The 14,924-nt window shown below is 35.0% G+C and overlaps 1 protein-coding gene across 2 annotated transcripts in view; it reads left to right on the top strand.

Annotated features, from left to right (window-relative positions):
* LOC128988606 (uncharacterized) overlaps positions 1-14,909 on the top strand; it is a 57,484-nt gene extending 42,575 nt beyond the window's left edge. For both annotated transcript variants that reach the window (XM_054410047.1, XM_054410048.1), the window contains 2 exons: positions 349-450; positions 14,756-14,909. In XM_054410047.1, coding sequence (XP_054266022.1) covers positions 349-450; positions 14,756-14,857 — 204 coding nt within the window. In that variant the 3' untranslated portion in view covers positions 14,858-14,909. The remainder of the gene's footprint in view (positions 1-348; positions 451-14,755) is intronic.
* The last annotated feature ends 15 nt before the right edge of the window (positions 14,910-14,924 follow it).

Below are 14,924 nucleotides of genomic sequence, written 5' to 3'. Positions count from 1 at the left end.
ATGATTTGTGATATACTTTGGTGATAAAAGTCAGAGGACGAGCTATATTTTATAGTTAGACTGTTTTATTTGGTTAAACTAGTATTGAAATAACAAGAAACAAATTGTAAACAAAAACACCACTAGAGGAACTGGAAAGAACTAACATTAAAATTAAAATGGTTATCACCTGATCCATAAGGATGACAAATCTCAAGTAAGGTTATGAGTTATTGTAGTTACAAATGATTATTTTATTATCATTGTTATTATTCATTTCCAACCCATTACAGAACACCTATTAGTAAAAAGCTAATAGTTAAATTAGTTTAACAATTAAATATATTATTAAAATAAATGATTTTTTAGTTCTACATCAGCTTGGGACTATCAGTAGGCAATGCTAGAGATTTCCCTGACGATTGTACCAACAAAGGCTGGCCCAAACCTTGGAAGAACACAGATCCTAAGGTATCGTAGTAAAACTATGTATTGTTGTACTAGGTATTGTTGTAACTAAAAATAAATTTGAAAAGGGACAAATTTGGTTTGGTCCCTGATCTATTTGATTTGATTAAAGTAAGTAAGTTGGAAGTAAGTAAAGATTTTTTTAATTTAAGGAATGTCAAATAAAAATGTATTAGTGTAATAATTGTCATACAACAACATAAAAACAGTTTTATTTGTAACCATCTATATAATTAATACGCTACATGAAACTTTGTCGGTTGAACTCCTCCACCATTTCTTAACCGATTTTATCCGTTGGTGTCTCATTGGAAAGAGCGTGTCGCGTAGATTTGCAAACTGGCCTTACATTTCTGAAAAAGTCCCTTGGACTCTGCCCCAGTGGCTTTGAAAGTTCCCATGTTATCTTTATGAAGAACATAATTGTTTACATTTTGATCAGCTGTATAATTTAATTGCTGTTATTTATTTTTCAATTCAATATTTACTATTTGTGTTTGTGTAAACATAACCCCCAAGACGGATCGTGTTAGTATGGTTGTATCTTAAATTTGTGTATTTATCGTCGTTTTGTGCCGCTACGACGGATCGTGTTAGCACGATTGTAACTTAAATTTCTGAATTTATCGTTGTTTTGTGTAGCTATAATTTGTTTATTTGTTGTTTTTTTTCTTTTAAATGCCTCTGACGTGACAACAACGAAACGTAGACAGGAGGCGTAATCGTGATAACGACCGCAGCTACAGAACAGTGGCGCGTAATAGGCTTAACTCATCACAGTCAGCACCTGACCCTGGACAATCTCAACTATTAGGTTACAAATGCACCCTAACACTAATCCAAAACGACTTTTCGTTTTCAATTGGCCATCTATCAATGACCTGTGTTGCCTGTACATCGAGGCATTTTGAGAAGGAGAAAACCGGCCAGAATTCTTTAGGTTTATCAATAACGAAGATAATCGTGTTCTGAGTTACACGCCGGTACCTAATCTTTGAGTTGACTCTTTTAAACTCATTGTAAATATGACTGTTATTCGTTTTGAAATAACTCCTATAATACTTTGCAATTGCTCGAATTCGAGCAACATGTACACTAGTCATATTTTAATTAAGGACATTAGTTGTAAGATTTGACTCTATTCAATGTATTCATAAATACAAAAAATGAATAAAGATGATTTGATTTGATTTGATTACCAAGTTACCCAGTAAGTCAGTGGCTGTTTAGGAATTATTTAGAAGAGGTGAAGAATTCAGCTAGCTTGATAACAAATAGGGTTAATTGTAAATCTTACTAATATTATAAATGTGAAAGTTTGTGTGTTTGTTTGTTTGTTTGAAGTTCAATCACGCATAAACCACTGGACGGATTGGGCTGAAATTTGGCATGATGATAACTCACATTCCTGATTAACATATAAGCATAATTTTTCTCAAAAATCCTTTCGGGCTCCGCCCCAGTGGCTCTGTAGTTCTCTATGCTAACCTTATGAGTATCTATCTATAATATTAAAACGAAACAGTGTTTTTTTATTTCACGATTCTGAATCAACCACTCGACAGATTTTTATGATTATTGTATTGAAAGAAAGATAATTTTGAGAACTAGGGAATGTCGAAGCCATAATTTTAGTTTAGGGCCCCAGTTTTTTAGAAATTAAGTTTTAATTTTTTTAAAGTCTAGCAGTCGACGCTAAGATTCTAAACTAGCTTTTGGCGTAAAATAATTTGCTTATCATAGCAGCTGTAAACATTCAGCTTTTGTGTCACAAATTCAGCATTTGGATAAAAATGTAAAAACATACAAGGGTTGACTTCTTTATTCTATATGTAATGCTAATCATTGATACGTTCAATTCTTCTGTAAGAGGATGACAGATTAATTCAATATACATTGTAAAATACTAGGATGTTCAAATTATTTTTTAAAGCAATCTTTGAAATCATTGATTTGATTTAGAGCAATATAATTTGTTTTAACTAACAGCTGGTTAAATATAAACTATGGTACTATAGGTAAACCGTTTAGAAAGCGTCCTCCTCGTAGCATTGGTGCGAGAGAGAGATACCGAGCTGTGGGAGTGAGACAGACTATGGCTCTTCCCCCACTCCGCTGCCGCCAACCCCCAACCTTCCCGAACACCGCGCAGTGATACAACACAACGCAACACAAACACAACCAACCCTGCAGAGTGCAGTGTACTCGCGTACTGCTACCGGACTGGCACCTCGCTCTCGTTGAATACAATAATACAATAATTATTTCCTTTTGAACTACAATAATTCTTTGGGACTAAGTCCATCGTTAGGTAACACAACACACATAAATATAAATAGCTTAAGAACACTAATATAATAGAATAGACTAATGATTCTCACGGACTACCTTTATAGATATATTTGTTGATCAGTTATTGGAAGAACTTAAGCTTTGATAAATGTGAACCATATGTACAGTATGCATCATATTGAATGATATTGATACAAATTAATTTGTATAATTTTCAGTTTGAGAATAAAATAAACGACATACCTTAATTAATAGTGGAAACCAAATGTCGACGATCTAAATATTATCTCTATTCCGAATCGGTAATGAAATCACTGATATCACTGTCATCCTCAGATTCATTTTGGTTTACTGAAATTATCAGTCTGTCGATTTCATTGTCTATTATATGGTCTTTTTCCCAGTAATCTTGTTCGACCTTTTTGACATGTTCACAACATTTCTTCCATTCTTCTGCAGTGTATGACGTAAACAGACTGTCACAAAGTCTCATTTTTTGGTCCAATGTCTTTGCAGCTACATCTTTAGCAACCTGTATAAATAAATACTTTTTAAATCCCATACGAACACGTAATTTCTTTACATTTTACGTTGGTTTTTATACTGTTACAATTATATATATTAAGCCTACACGTACTATAATTAATTATTAATTATACTAAATACTATAACTTGTTATTATAATTCAAACCAATTATGTGTTATAATGCTATATTAATATAGGAATTCCCGTAAAAGGTTATGTGTAGTTGGCTTAATACTGTTGTGTTAAAAAGTACTTAAAAACAAATATATTAAACGCACTCCACCTATTTTCATATTGCCTCTTCCTCGACAACCGGATTGGAGTTATGAAAAAAAATTTAATACACTTATAAAATATATGACAATAATAAAACATAAATTAAGCCTACCTGTCCTTTTATAGCTCCCCATACCAACTCAATGGGGTTGAGGTCGGGGTGATATGGTGGCAGTCGCAGCACTTGATGTCCAAAATTGTTAATAAGCTGGTCTATTTTGTACACCGGCTCCCTCTGGACGTTTTGCACCAACATCAAAAGTTCTACTTTGGTAAAATTTTCGTCATAGTCAATGTTGTGTTTATGAAGCCAGTCTTGAATGTTCTTCTTCAAAGAACCACTTGTTGGTTTTTTGTCTTCCTCTACGCAATGGTATTTTGCATTGTCCATCACTATAACGCTTGGTTCTTCAAGATTCGGCAACAGTTGTTTTTCAAGCCATTTATTGAAATTTTCATAGTTCATGGACTCATGATAATCGCCTGTTTTTTTATGTGCTTTGTAAATTGCCAAACTGTCCCTTACAAATCCATTTTCACCGCCACCGTGTGCAATTATCAGCCGTTCGCCTTTCCCAACAGCCTTGGTTACGCCGGGTTCCTCAGGACTTTGCCAACATTTACTTACTGTATGGTTCGCATTAACGTAAGTCTCGTCGATGTAAACAATTGGAAAGCCTTCTGATCTACATTTCTTAATTTTTTTCAAATATCGAATTCGCCAATCAACGGTTGAAGGGATTTCTACCAATAGTTTTCTTCTAGACTGGCATCTAACCCATTTAAAGCCCAATTGTTTTAACACAGATATTAAGTACGTCAGGGCCGGATTTCCCAATAGGCCCGGTAGGCCCGGGCCTATGGGCGCAAGCTCCCAGAGGGCGCACGGCCGAGAGGAAAAATATTTTTTAATATCTAAAAATAAAATAAATAGCCATAGCTTAACATATTTTGCGAGTTGATAAAAAAGAACTCTTGCCAATAAAGCATTATAATTATATTACTGTTACAACATTACACATCAATTTCGTTACAACATTGGTAACGAACATTGGTTATACAGGAGTAGGCTGTAGGGATGTTGTCAAGCGCCCGAGCGGTACTCATCGTATTGCCACTGTAATCTTTGCACTGCCACTATGCTGGCTCGGCGCTACTGATCGGAGTGATTGGGGGCGCATGCGTACTAGACACCATATTATCACAGACAATATAATACTTTAATGGTTAAAGTATTATATTGTCTGTGATATTACCGTTTACCACCCTCACCTCACAAAAAATAGTAGTTTACGCAACGATTACGTAAACAGTCATTGCGGTCTTTACGACACGAGTAGAAAATTTAAGGCACGAGCCTTGGCGAGTGCCTTAAAAACTTCTACGAGTGTCGTAAAGAATATTAACGCGAGTTGCGTACACTACTTTACCTACGACCGTTTTTTAATTACTATCAATCTGGATTTAATTACTAACAATAACTACTGATAACTTTTTAGAGAGGTTATGTTTTCGTGTATTGTCATTGCCACTGAAAGTGATGCAACGACTTGTTGTATAATCAGCTGATTTCCTGTAATTACGTGTTTGTTAAACTTCGTTAAATATTACATTGCTAGCAGCATTCTTACCATAAATAATATTGTATCAGGTACAATTTGGCAAATATTTAATTTGTTTTTGGACTTCCACCAACTTAATTAAGAATACGCGAGTATCAACATGAACAAGTCGGATCAACAATTAAATTGGTCAACTGATCAGCTGATCAGCTGATTAGTTGACGTTCGAAGCATTACAATTTTAATTCTTTTCTCTCAATACTTGAACCTCATTGGTCCGTTACCTGTGTGGATATGAGAAAACTATGCGGATATGAAATGAAACTATGCGGATATGAAAGTAAACAGCTGTAAAGTGAAACTTTTCAATTCTAAGAACTGGACTGAAATGGCTACTTTAAAAAACGGTCGTAGGTAAAAATCATTAACTAATCTTTTGATCAGTTTACCTGCAGGGTCAAGTTAAAATATATAATACGTTTTGTTGAATACCTATTAAAAATACGATAAGTTTATCTTGTCTTTTATAAGTTTATCTTTATCAATTTATCTAAAATTCAATAACGAAAAAATATTTATCTGAGTTTGCAACAGGTTTTAGAAAAATTAAATCCCCTCCAAAGAAATCATTAATGGTGTCATTTTCTCCTCAGCTTAGACCTGAGGATAATTATGGTCGGCGGGACTATTGCTTTGTTTTGCTTTGCAAATATAATCTGGATGCAGTACTTCCATAGATTAACCATAAACTCAAGTCGACTTTTTATCACATTGTTAATTCTAATCTAAATATAGTTTTTAATGTCTAGTTCATATATGTTGGTGACACTGGAAGTTACTTTTCACGTAATTTTGTTTCTATTATTTTATGGATAGTTCTATGTTGTGTGTTTTAATTTCTTGTAATATAACCTGGGGACGACCTACTGTTTATGATTACATCGTTTTATTTTGAACAAACAAGGTTTAAATAACTTAAATAAAAAGAATTGTTTTCAGCTAATCCCTAAGGATGACAAATCTACTAAAGTAGTAGGCCTATGTTTAATCTATGGTATCACGTACTGTTATGGCGTTCATGTTTTGGGGCCTGAAATTGGAATCAATGGATATGCTTTTTTGCAGGAATGCTCTGTGGTTTGGATTGTTTTGTTTCAGTCCCACAAGCGTGAGCATTTGCCAAAAGTATAAAACTGACAAAAGTGTTTAAGACGGCATTTTGTTAAGGCTAACCAAGACAATTCTTCAAAAAACTTGCAATTATAAAATTCCGACGAGGAGTGGTGTTTTAAGCAATTAACATAGGCCTATAAATAGGAATTATATAGTTTTTAATAAAGGTTTGTAGGAAAGAAACTGTGACCAGACTAGGGGGCGGAAAAATTATTTGGGCCTAGGGGCGCCAAAATGCTAAATCCGGCCCTGAAGTACGTCCTTCCACATGTTAAAATGTCTGCTTCCTCAAGAGCTGAAATGAGTGTCTTCACAGTAGGCAATTCTTTTTTAAGATGTACATTTCCTGTATTTTCCTTCTATAGGTCTCGCCACCCTAAGTTGAGGCAGCCCAGACGGACGGGCAGGGTCATTATCGGCCGGTCCCGCCCGACCCTTTATAATCCGATTAGTGACACTTCCATGGACGCTCTAGTTCCATAATTGTCATTAACAAAGTTAAAAACCGATGTATACATTTAGTCATTTACATTAAATAACGTCGATTTAACAAACATTTCCGTTTTTGTCCCATCAAAATCGGACAATGTTACGGTTTGTGAGCTATAAACAAAAAACAAAGTAGTGTAGATCCCAAAATCCAAAAACCGTAAACATTGTCCGATTTTGATGGGACAAAAACGGAAATGTTTGTTAAATCGACGTTATTAATGTAAAAGACTAAATTTATACATCGGTTTTTAACTTTGATAATGACAATTATGGAACTAGAGCGTTCTCGGAAGTGTCACTAATCGGATTATAAAGGGTCGGGCGGGACCGGCCGATAATGACCCTGCCCGTCCGTCTGGGCTGCCTCAACTTAGGGTGGCGAGACCTATAATAGCGGCTTTAGTAAAATCATCAACTTCAATTCTTTTTTTTCTTTCAGTCTTTTTGCCTGTAGGTGTAGAAAAGGTCTACTGTCCTCGGATTTCAATCGCTCTTTTTCCCTCACGAATAATTTGTTTTACGAGGGTTTGCCCAATACCTGTAGCTGTTGATGTTTCCTCGGCCAAATTAAATGTCAAATCATGTTCTTTCTTCATTCCTTTCAAGTGTTCTGCAACTTTATACACAATTTCTCTTGCCTGCTCTCCAAGAGGTCGACCAGATACAGAAGAAGATTTTGATGTCGCCATTACGTTTGTCAACAAACACAGGTCATATACCAATCTACCACAATTTCAAAAAACGATTTACTATTAAATAGCTACCGTAACTATAAAATAACTGAACAAAACTATCCCTACCTACTAAACTATCACTAACTATCACTAAATATTAACAATTATAAACGTTGTTGCAACTTTCAACAAAATGAAGGGGGAAATCTCGAGACATAAAAAGAGAGTCCGCGTGGAGGATTCAGCGCAGGGTCGTACTGACTCGTCACAACAATGCTTGTCAACAGATGTTAAATCACGATTATTAAAACAGAAACGGTATGTACCATAACTAATGATGTCACTAGCGTAAACACAATTGAGCATTACCATTGACTATACATTACCATTGACTATACATTACCATTGACCTGTTGGTATATTAGTCAATGGCATTACTTAAACGGAACTGTGAATACAGTTATATAGTTATTGTTGCGAATTTCCCATATAGGGCTTTCCTCTGCAATGATCACATTTCCATCTTTCCTAGTAAAAATTGTAGCACTTCGGCTAACATCCTCGTTCATCTTTGGTAGGAATGTGAATCTTGTAGGCCTAGGTGTTCTTCATTATACAGGCTAATAACGATAGTAAATTCTTAAAAAATATTATCTTTATTTCTTTTACTCGGTGGCGTTCTATGACTTTTATGTTTCATGGGTTCTTTCAGTGATTAATTTCTAAAGATTTAGTTTTTTGTAGGACGCATTTCTTTGAATTGCAGCTTAAATATTAACAGCAATTAAATTATACAGCTGATCAAAATGTAAACTAGGGTTGCTTTCAGATAGGTGAAAGCCAGTTATATGGTGCAACACAAATAAACAACTCGATCACCTACTTATAACCTACACTTTACCTCCCTAATCTAACTTTACTTCAAAACTTTTAATGTAGTCATGAATACTCATAAACCCCGACCTACCTTCCCCACATGCCTAAATTAGATCAGTGTTCAATCTGCGTTTTATTAATAAGTGTAATATAGCTGACTGCACCGTCGATGTAATTCAACATAATATAACCTGTGATGTATTATCGGATTAAATATCGATTTCGATGCGGTTCGATATATCGCTTATTAAGTCCTGATTTCTAACATTTGCTGTTTCTGATCAGCTGGCAACACAAATAGGTTCCCAAGAAAGTAGTCACTGGTCCGTATCCCTCCGCTCCTTGTTTATGCTCTGCGCATTGAGAAAGTAGTTCCGTATATTTTCTCGATTTTCAGTGAGTTCCGCGCCTTAAAAAAGTGTTTTAACGGCATTTTCTTGTTTATTTAAATCATAGGAATGGTTTAAAAACGTTTAAAAGAAAAGTCTAGAAAGTTTGAAAATACCTTATGATTCCCTTGTTTACATTTTTCTTGTAAACAAAAAACTGTCATATGGCTACTTTAATCCCATAAGCCTAATGTTAAAATTTGAAAAAATAGATCCTGCAGTGTGAAAACGGACGTTGGCGGAGAGGGGGAACATACCCTCCCTCAACGTTACCTCCCCTACATGCGCTAAAAATTTCGCGCAGGTCGTTTTCTAAACGGTTTACCTATATGAGGTTATTTTATTTACTCTTATTTTGTCATTGATTATAGGAATTAAGTAAGATTTGTAGAGATAATTAGACCACAGTTTAAACCATAGTTTTAACCAAAATTAATTGAACTACAGTACAAATCAAGGCTCTGTACACGAGTCTTAATAAAAAAGGATAAATGCAAATTATTTTACTGCTACACTTTTCAAGGAAAGATTAGAAAAATAACAATGTTTTAATTCTTCATGGTAGCTTTTTGTTTACAATTAATGTTTATCTGCTTTAACTTTGTTTGGATTAGGCCCGGAAATATTGATGTCATAAAAAGAAGATCAAGAAAAATCAGGAATCACGATTTTAAATTACCATCACAACCTCAGCCGGGTTTTATACAAAGATAAACAGATGGATGACATAGATTGAACACAACGTCAAATTGACCTAGGATACTGCAATTAGACAAACCATCCTTTTATGAAATCGTGTTCAGTTGTGGTTACGTTTGGGGGCGCCTATATCAGAGCCCCCAAACGTGAAAATATCACTTTTATTTCAACTATGAACATATTGTAGTTTAAATTAACTAATATGGGAAATTACGATGTACATTTATTCAATGAGGGTGGGTAATTATCAAGGATAGAACTGATAACGGTATGGATAATAAACATTGACAATTACGTCATTAGCTTTACTAGCGTGTTTACTTTTTATATTCCTGCTACATGTGACAAGTTCTTTTTTTCAAATGAATGTTATTTGAATCAAACAGCTGTTTCAAAACAAACTGTTATTGTTTTTACTTTTCTTTGTTTACGCTTATTTATTTAGCAATTAATGCAGTGAAATTGGGGGTAGCGGATTTTTATCCCCCTGGAATTTTACCCCCTGGGCAAACGTGACGTCACAAACCAGGGGGTAAAATTCCGACCGCGAACTTTTGAGTTTCGCGACATCAGCTCGATGCATTAAGTGCGGAATTAAACATATATTTTCACAGTTGTGAATTTAATCAGAACACATCAAATTATAAAAACCTAAAGTGTACGGCCCGGATTTTTACCTCCGGAATTTTACCCCCCGGAATTTTACTCCCGGAATTTTACCCCCGGATTTTTACCCCCGGATTTTTACCCCCGGAATTTTACCCCCTGGCCAGACATATAAATTAGTGAGAATGATTAATTATCTTCATTCTCTTTTAATTTAATAGTGAACATTTTATAATTAAGTAGCCTATCTTAATTTATTTGTAATAATTGTAACATCAACTAATCGAACAGGTTTTTTATTTTAATTTTGAGATTCGAGTATCAGGATTCGATCTTTGAAGCCAACTGTTGATTAATATGACGTATAAACAAACATCAGAATGGTAATTAATTCGAAGATTTATTATACGACCGTGGTAAAACAATGTTTTTCATTTGTATTGTAACAATAACAAAATAAAATATGCCTTATTGTTTTTTTATGAATCACCCAACTATTGTTATTGTTCACCCAATTATCATTTAAATGAGCTACTCAGTTTATTTTACATACTTATTAACCAACAGATGGCCCCAAACGCAAATCCCGAACATCAAAATTAAACAGCGAATTCTGTTTACTTAGTTTAGATTACAAAATAAATAAATAAAGATAGGCGACTAAATAATGAAATGTTTACAATTAATTAAAAACAGAAATAAGAAAATCAATCATTCAATTTCTAAAATTGGCCAGGGGGTAAAATTCCGGGGGGTAAAAATCCGGCCCGTACATCTTCAGTTGTCTAAACGCTAGTTATATGGACAGGGGGTAAAATTCCGGTTTTTATCTAATCTAATTAATCACGCTCTGGCTATTTTCATTAGACTTCCAAATCCGCGGGGGTAAAATTCCGGCCGCGAACAAACTTTTGGCCACTCAGCTTACTACGTCATAGTGACGTCAGCTTTGCCCAGGGGGTAAAATTCCAGGGGGATAAAATTCCGGCGACCCTGAAATTGATATAAAGGATAGGTTTGACGATTAGTGTTGATGTTAGGACACCTAAGTTAAATTATGTGTACTGTAAATTTTATTGGATATTGTCGTTTTATTTTAGGTCGTTTCTATTCAGACCTACTGGAAATTGTATATAGTAGTTGTATTGTGGTGATAATAATTATGGAAGAGGCAGGTATGCTATGGAAGGTGGTATCGTTGACTAGGTCTATACACTTCTCAATTGACTATTACTGTCCCTACTGTAGGCTACTTATAATCAGTGTGCGTCTGTGCGAATCGGCTGCAAATCTCACTTCAACACTTTTCACATCGTAAAAATTGCAGAATTGGTGTTTTATTGTAAAATTATTGGATTTAAAATGCATATCGTGTAGGCCTATGATGGAATAAAAACATATTTGGTCACACAGCATTTGTTTACAAGATGATTTTTCACATTAAAACTGCAAGAAACTTTGTCTTTATATGTGTAAACTAGTTGATCTGAATTGTACACGGTTTTAACTGACTACTGAATTCCCGTACGTAGGACGGGCTAACACCTCGTTCATATTTAAAGGGAATTAAACATTTAGTCAGCTGTTTCAGTCAACTAAGAAAGTTGATTCCATGATATGCAAAAGCATAAAAAAGTTATAAGATTTACCAACAGGGTGCAGCACTATAATTTTTTTGCATTTATGTTAACAGCTATAGGTCGGCCGTTTAGAAAACGACCTGCGCGAAATTTTTAGCGCATGTAGGGGAGGTAACGGAGAGGGAGGGTACGTTCCCCCTCTCCGCCAATGGCCTTTTTCACAAGGTGTGTGGATAGTGACGTCACGTGCAAGCTGAACGTGTTTTATTTCACCAAATCATATGTTTTCTTGTAATTTCCCAAAGACTTTCGAATGACAATCATTACGAGTTAGCATTGAATATACAACACTATTAAGCGTTTTATATCCAATATAGTGTTGTATTCAATATTGAATATAGTCATAGTGTTATACAGTACAGGGTGCGGCAAAAAACCGAACCATTTTCTGCAGAGCACTGTTCAGCGACAGGTTGTCTGAAAGTGGTGTGAGTATGCTCGTTGGAAAGCCTACACAATGCCATTTTTTCTAGTCATAGAGCAGTGGTCGCTTGAGCTACGTGCGGTTGTTATGGAGTCGTTTTTAAAAAGTATTGAATTCATTCATTGCAACTCAGCAGCATAAGCAGTTTCGTGCATTCTTTCAATTAAGGCGACATGGAGATGTTCCGTTGCGTATAACAATAATGCGGTGGGTTACTAACTTTAGAACAACGGCTTCTGCGTTGAAAAGGAAGCTGAAAGGCCGACCAAAGTCAGATCGAATGCCAGACAACAAACATTCGACAGAGTTCGTACTGCTGTGGAAAACAGTCCTCGCAGGCCCACCCGAAAACAAGCGGCTTGCCGAACATGTCTGACTGCTCAGTTACACGAATTTTGAGGTTAATTTTCATCCCTACAGATTAGTTAGAATAATTATCTGTTTAATGGTGTTTATCCATACAGATAATCACGACGGAACCTCTCCATGCAGAATTAATAAATAAAAGCACGGAACTGCCACTGAGTTGCAACATAGACTAAGCAAAACAAGTAGACTCCTCATCCCATTGTAAATATTGTAGCTTTGTTTTCGTGTCTAGTTCATGTACGTCCACACTGATCGCTGGGGTAGACAACATTTTGTTTCTATTATTTTAGGGTTATTTTCATGATTTGTGCTTTACTATATGGTAATATAACTAGAAGACCAGTTATTGTTTATGATTAAATCGTTTTATTTGGTTAAATGAGGTTTTAAATTACTGAAATAACAAGAAACAAAATGTAAACAAAACATAACCTCTTCAGTTGGACGTACAGAACTAACAATAAAATACCCCCGCCGCGGCAAGCCTGCAGACTTAGCGAATTTCCATTTGCCCGATTGAACTTACACTAAAATGTCTCCTCAACAATATCACATTTATTCCCTATTTAAATAGAATTAGTTTAACGAGTAGGTTTGCTGAAACAAGGAAGGGTAAAAAATTGTGTTTTTTATGTAAAATGTTAAAAGGTACTGTAGTTTAGTAAGAAATTAATGTTTTTTTTCCAAATTTGATCAAAATTAGTTCATAAACAAGTAAACTACAACAGTTGACTCAATAAGAATAACACGTGAATTTTAAAATTACAACTTTTTAAAATTTTTCTCGTAACCATTAGGCGCATAATAACGCTTCAATATACTAAATTATTTGTTTTTAAGCTCTACAGAATGGTTTAGAAAGAAATTGTGAAATTTTGCGTTTTTAGGGTCAAAAATGGGAAAACCCTATTTTTACCCCATAAAACAGCCCATAAACGGACAATCATCACGAATCTCGCCACGAATAAGATATAGCCGCAATCACAAAGAGTCATGGAAGCTGAGGTAATCGCAGGAGATTATCGCGGATGTAGCCACGATTGTGTAAGACGCAAATAACGCGACTGCAATTAGCCTATAATGGTGTTGCCACCATCGCAAGTAACGATCACACATCTTAGTGACGGCCTTTTAGTGAATATAGGGTATAAGCTATCATCGTAGTACTCATGGTAATACCTCTGGACCCGGGATGGCAAGGCGTATAAAAGAAGGTGTGTGCACGCACATCCCCCACTCCTCCAATCAGCCAATCAAGTATTTACTGCTTTACTTTTTTTCTGTTAAATAGTAGTGTTATATTGTATAACACTACTACAGTATATTCATTCAGTGTTGAATACAACGCTATTTTGGATATATAAAACTAAATAATAGTGTTATATATTCAATGCTGATTCCTAATGATTGTCATTCAAAAGTCTTTGGAAAATTATAAGAAAACATATGATTTGGTAAAATAAAATATAAAATAAAATAAAGGGTGGTGGTGGGGTGGCAGTGGAGTGGGGGAAGAGCCATATTCTGTCTCACTCCCACAGCTCGGTATCTCTCTCTCGCACCAATGCTACGAGGAGGACGCTTTCTAAGCGGCTGACCTATAATTTGAACTAAGCAGCAACAAAAAACTGTGATACGCAATGAGAACTGTCAAAGTAGGATTGTTTACAGTTATGTTTATGTTTTAATGTCATTAATAATTTGTGATTTTTTGAGAATTTTTTATAATTGTTTTATTGTTTAGGTGAAGAGGTAGAACATTATGGCTATGGTAGATGTGTAATACCATAGTTTACTGTAAATTTAAAGAAGCAAATTTAATCTAAATCTGTCCTCCCCAATTGCAAACGCAAAGCTTGAGTATAACTGCAATAAGCATTTTACCAACTTATATGCCAACCCCGTACGAAGGACGGGTACTCTGCTAGTACACAAATAAAAGATCACAAAACAAAGATAAGCTATATTAGGATGTTTGGTGATCTTTTATCTGTGTTTTTGTCAGCCCTTGGACTCTTTTTGTTAGGTTAGATTGCTAGACTCCATCTCTTTTTAAAACAATTCCCATCTAGTCAATTTTTTATAGTCACTAGGCTTTCCTATAGAATAAAAGTATGATATTGCATACAAAATATACTATACTGGTAACCTGGAAAACTAAGACAGGCAGATTTTCAGTAACTCAGATCTGGACCCCTCAGGATAATACTCTGAACCTAATTAGTATTACTCTACACCAAAAAACTTAAAATTTCAGTTAAAAATAGGATCACAAACTTTACTTATAATTATCATGAAACATTATTTCAGGCGATGCTGAAACTGTGGCAAGACAGAGAAAACTGGAAGGCAACATGGACTGAAGAAAACTCCTCACTCATTATTGATCATATCAGAGTTACTGCAATCTAAAAGATACTGTACAAACGTTTATTACATCATTACATCTGTTAATTTAAAATATAGCATCATTTTATTA

Source organism: Macrosteles quadrilineatus, unplaced genomic scaffold, assembly GCF_028750875.1.
Source record: "Macrosteles quadrilineatus isolate MER2022 unplaced genomic scaffold, UCM_ALF_1.0 Scaffold_3__2_contigs__length_128488019, whole genome shotgun sequence".
Taxonomy (NCBI): domain Eukaryota; kingdom Metazoa; phylum Arthropoda; class Insecta; order Hemiptera; family Cicadellidae; genus Macrosteles; species Macrosteles quadrilineatus.
Note: the sequence above shows the minus strand (reverse complement) of the source record. Positions and strands in the feature narration are given on the sequence as shown.